The sequence below is a fragment of the Castanea sativa genome, chromosome 5 (genome assembly GCF_040712315.1).
Source record: "Castanea sativa cultivar Marrone di Chiusa Pesio chromosome 5, ASM4071231v1".
In the NCBI taxonomy this organism is placed as follows: Eukaryota; Viridiplantae; Streptophyta; class Magnoliopsida; order Fagales; family Fagaceae; genus Castanea; species Castanea sativa.
The window spans coordinates 59187907-59193422 of NC_134017.1; the positions used below are offsets into that span (position 1 = coordinate 59187907).

General features: G+C 45.1%; 1 protein-coding gene across 1 annotated transcript; it reads left to right on the top strand.

The window, feature by feature from the left end:
- The first annotated feature begins 343 nt into the window (after window positions 1-343).
- LOC142635522 (uncharacterized) lies at window positions 344-4814 on the top strand. The gene is made up of 4 exons (XM_075809664.1): window positions 344-791; window positions 1464-2149; window positions 2288-2430; window positions 4739-4814. The coding sequence occupies exons 1-4, from the start codon at window positions 344-346 to the stop codon at window positions 4812-4814; spliced, it is 1353 nt and encodes a 450-aa protein (XP_075665779.1).
- Window positions 4815-5516: the final 702 nt, after the last annotated feature.

The following is a 5516-nucleotide window of genomic DNA, read 5'->3' on the forward strand; positions in this document are numbered from 1 at the left end:
AATGGGGATTGCTAAAGAACAACTGGTCCCAGCGAATGCACCTCTTGTTGGCTTCGGAGGAACAAGGGTCTATCCTTTAAGCGTCATCACGTTGTTTGTGACGATGGGAGATTACCCACAGCAAATAACCAAGGATGTTTCTTTTCTCGTGGTTGATTGCTCTTCAGCGTATAACGCCATCCTTGGACGGCCCACCCTCAATGCATGGAAGGCTGTCACCTCTACCTACCATCTAATGATCAAATTTCCCACCGAATATGGAGTTGGAGAACTGCGGGGAAATCAGGTGGCTGCACGGGAATGTTACGTCACCATGATGGAAATGGATGACCACCTATAAGCAATGAACATCGAGGAACAGAGAATAGTGGCAGAACCGGTGGAAGAGCTGGAAGAAGTACAACTGGATGATTCTAGGCCCGACCGAATAACCAGAATCGGTACCTTCGTCAATCAAACGGTCCGACAAGCACTCGCTTTATTCCTCAAAGAAAACAAAGATGTTTTTGCATGGAGCCACCAGGATATGCTGGAAATAGATCCAACAGTCATGGTTCACAGGTTGAACACGTCACCCTCGTTCCCTCATGTTCGACAGAAGAAGCGAGTGTTCGCCCCCGAACGAGATCGAGCCATAGCAGAAGAAGTACGAAAGCTACAAAAAGCAGACTTCATACGCAAGGTGTACTACCCTGATTGGTTGGCAAACATAGTGATGGTTAAGAAGGCCAATGGGAAGTGGAGAATGTGTGTCGACTTCACGGATCTGAATAAGGCCTGCTCTAAGGACAGTTACCCACTCCCACGCATTGACACCCTGGTAGACTCCACCGCGAGACATGAACTTTTGAGCTTCATGGATGCTTTCTTCGGCTACAACCAAATCAAGCTGGATAAGACTGATCAGGAGAAAACCTCGTTTGTAACGAGTCAGGGGCTTTTCTGCTACAAGGTAATGCCTTTCGGGCTTAAAAACTCGGGAGCCACATATCAGAGGTTGATGAATAAGATGTTCGCGCACCAAATTGGCAGAAACGTGCAGCTTTACGTGGATGATATGTTGGTAAAAAGCGTAAAGGTGTCTGATCACCTGAAGGACCTCCAGGAGACTTTCAATACTCTTCGGGCATACAAAATGAAGCTGAACCCGAAAAAATGCGCGTTCGGAGTAACCGCAGGAAAATTCTTGGGGTTTATAGTATCCTAGAGGGGCATTGAAGTCAACCCAGAGAAAGTAAAGGCAATTATGGAACTGACTCCTCCAAAGACAGTAAAGGAGGTACAAAGCTTAACCGGGAAGATAGCAGCCTTGAATAGGTTCGTATCAAGAGCGACGGACAAATGCCTCCCGTTCTTTCGAACATTGAAGAAAACATTTGAATGGACGGACGAATGTTTAAAGTCATTTGAAGAGTTAAAGATATATCCCTCCGCTCTGCCATTGCTTAGCCCATCTATGTCAGGAGAAGAATTGTTCCTGTACCTTGTCGTCTCCTCAGCCGCGGTCAGTGCAACCCTCATTAGAGAAGAAAAGAAGGTACAAAAGCTCGTGTACTTTATAAGCTGGGCCCTAAGAGAAGCAGAAGAGAGGTACCCTCAGATAGAAAAACTTGCATTTGCTCTTGTGACCGCGGCTCGGAAGCTCAAGCCATACTTTCAAGCACACACCATAAATGTCCTGACAGATAAACCCTTACTAAAAGCAATGAGCAATCCCGAAGCTGCTGGACGGATGGCGCTATGGGCAATCGAGCTAAGTGAATTCGATATCCAATATCGGCCACGGACGGCAATAAAGGGACAGATATTGGCAGACTTCGTTGCCGAAATCACTACCACAAAGGAGCAGGGGGCAGAAGAGACGCCCATATGGAGAATTCACACAGACGAATCTTCCAATAAGCACGTTGGAGGTGCTGGTATCGTGCTCCACACCCCGGAAGGAGACAAGATTCAATGCATGCTTGGTCTAGACTTCACCACTACTAACAACGGAGTGGAATACGAGGCCCTGGTTGCGGGACTGGAGCTTGCAATAGCGGCAGGAGCTAAAAAGGCGATCGTCTACTCCAATTCTCAAATCGTGGCCTGTCAGGTTAATAGGAGCTATGATTGCAAGAATGAGAGGATGAAAAGGTACCTTGGGGAAGTAAAGGGTCGAACGAATGACCTTCAATTCACGATGATTCAAATCCCAAGAGAGGAGAACCAAGAAGCGGACCGACTCGCAAAGGCAGCTTCGGCCGAACCCATAATCGTCCCTGAACAGGTATTGTCCTTCGTACAGCTTTCATCGTTATTAGATGACATTAGCATGCAGGAGGTAAGCAATGAGAATGGTTGGACGGCTCCAATTATGGCATATCTCAAGGAAGGCAAGCTGCCCGATAACAAAGAAGACGCAAGGAAGCTGAAGGTTAAAGCTGCCCGGTTCGTCTTAATTAAAAATGTCTTATACAAAAGAGGATTCTCCCGACCATATTTAAGATGCCTCGGCCGCGGAGAAGCGAATTACGTGATGAGGGAGGTCCATGAAGGAGTTTGTGGAAACCATTCTAGATCAAGGTCTCTAGTGCACAAGCTACTCCGAGCAGGATACTACTAGCCAACAATGCAAAAGGATGCCCACACATATGTTAGAGCTTGCGACAAATGTCAACGATTTGGAAATTTCATTAGGCAACCAACGGAAGAACTTACCCCTATGACGGCTCCATAGCCATTTGCACAATGGGGGTTAGACATCATGGGTCCATTCCCAACAGCGGTGAGACAGCTGAAGTTCCTGGTGGTTGGTATTGACTACTTCACCAAATGGGTGGAAGCAGAGGCTCTGGCTACTATCACGGAGAAAAACATCTGTAGTTTTGTATGGAGAAGTATTATCTGCAGATATGGAATTCCGAGGGTGCTCGTTTCAGACAACGGGAAACAATTCGACAACGACACATTCAGAGACTTTTATTCCGAGCTTGGAATAAAAAATCACTACTCATCACCCGCCCACCCGCAGGCCAACGGACAAGTTGAAGTCACAAACCGGTCCTTGTTGAAAATTATCAAGACCCGGCTCAAGGGGGCAAAAGGCATATGGCCGGACGAATTGCCAAGTGTTTTATGGGCATACAGGACAACGGCGAGAACACCAACAGGAGAGACACCGTTTCGATTGGCATACGATACAGAGGCCCTCATACCGGCAAAGGTAGGACTAACAAGCTACCGTGTGGAAAGCTATGATGAGAGCAAGAATAACTAAGCTTTGCGTTTACAACTCAACCTTGTAGACAAAGTCAGGGCAGCAGCTGCATAAAGACTAGCGCGATACCAAGAAATGATGGCAAAACATTACAACTCCAAGGTTAAGCACAGGGATTTCCAGGTGGGAGATCTGGTCTTACGAAAAGTACTCGGCGCTACAAAGGATGCCTCCCAAGGAAAACTAGGTCCTAACTGGGAAGGACCATACAGAATCATTTCATGGCATAGGAAGGGAACGTACTACTTTGAGACGTTAGATGGAAGAAAACTGAGCCATCCATGGAACACAGAGCACCTGAAGAAATACTACCAATAGTCGAAGAGCAAAGACAATAGCAACATCTATCTCCTCGTTTCCAGTTTATTTTTAAGCAGTCATAATTTTTACTTATTAAAGCCAAAGTTTTTATTTTCCATGAACAATATAGTCTACCCGTATGTCATAATAAGAGGAGTTTTATTTACAACATATGGAATGTGTTTTGCTCAAAATCTACCAAGTCCACACAATGGACGGATCATCCAAAAGGATGAAAATCTACCAAGTCCACACAATGGACGGATCATCCAAAATGGTGGAAATTTACCAAGTCCACATAGTGGATGGATTATCCAAAATGGATAAAAATCTACTATGCCCACAAAAGTAGACGAATCCATACTAAGTCCACATAGTGGACGGACCTCTACTAATTCCACATAATGGACGAACCCCTACTAAGTCCACATAGTGGACGGATAATCCCAAGTGGATAAAAATCTACTCAGTCCGTATAATGGACCCTACTAAGTCCAAATAGTGGACGGATAATCCCAAGTGGATAAAAATCTACTAAGTCCGTATAATGGACGAACCCCTACTAAGTCCAAATAGTGGACGGATAATCCCAAGTAGATAAAAATCTACTAAGTCCGTATGATGGACGAACCCCTACTAAGTACACATAGTGGACGGACCATCCAAAATGGATAAAAATAAATCGTCCACATAATGGACGGATCTCTACTAAGTCCACAAAAGTGGACGGATATCTACTAAGTCCACATTGTGGACGGATCATCCAAAGTGGATAAGAATTGTCCACATAGTGGACGGATCATCCTACAAGGATTATTATATTATTCTGCATGGTGTCGGTCCATAAAATGGACAGAACAACCTCTAAAGGGAGAAATATACAAGTCAAATTGTGAAACGGACTGACATCATAAATAAAAGATGTCTTCATCGCATATAACTCACAATTAGACATGATTAGACTATTATATGAAGCAATAATTAAAAATAAACGACGGATAAAAAGCAAGTGAATAAGCTAGTTAAATCCCATGAGGAAATTGTTCACAATTACAGTACGACGGTTCAACAAAATAAATTACAACGGTTAAAGTTTTGACCGTGATCTAAAAAAAAAAACTGCTACTGATGCTTGGGGGAAGTACTTTCAATTTTTTGGTTGTCGTCTGGATGATCTAGAGGGAGAGTCTGGCCTTCGTCAGCAGGAGCAGTGACAGCAAACACATCGTCTGTATTCTCTGAATGGACGGATTGAGCTAGTGTTTGCCCTTAAGCATCGATGGAGACATGGGATACATCCAGATCGGGATACGAAGCCTTGACCTGATGGAGGGCGTCGTCGAATCCGTCAGCAAAGGAGCTCCCGAGCTCTGCCAAAAGAAGGTCGGAGTCGCGATACTCCTGGATCGCCACTTCTTTTGCATCACGGAGTTGAGTCTTGGCGTCCGTCACGTCTTTTTCCTTATCTTTTAGAATTTGTGTCAACTGCTCATTATGCTTCTCCAGCTCACCTTTAACCTGCTCCGAGCATTTGAGTGTCCTCTCCATGTTGATCTTCCAGGTCTTTAGATCGTGGAGCTCGTCCTCCATCATCTTATTCTTCCTCCTAAGATGGTCCATAGTTGTCTTATGATTAAGACAACGGCCCATCAGCCCCTTCATCATTAGCATGGCCTGAAAGCAAAATACAACTATATAAACGACGGATGATAAAGGACGGTTTCAAGCTTGAGGACAGGTTAAAAATTACCTGTGCAATTGTGAAGAGGCCTGTCTCTTCCATCGCCTTCGTCGCGTGGTTGCCAAGGTCCTCATAATTATCAGCCGTCATGATGGACGAGAGTCTTTCCAGGGCATATCTCGAGTCTTCTCGAAGTAGGACGGGTGGTTTCTCACCGGTATGAATTGGACCCTTCATCAAATCCTTACCCTTTCCATGCCTGACGGGTGGTTTCTC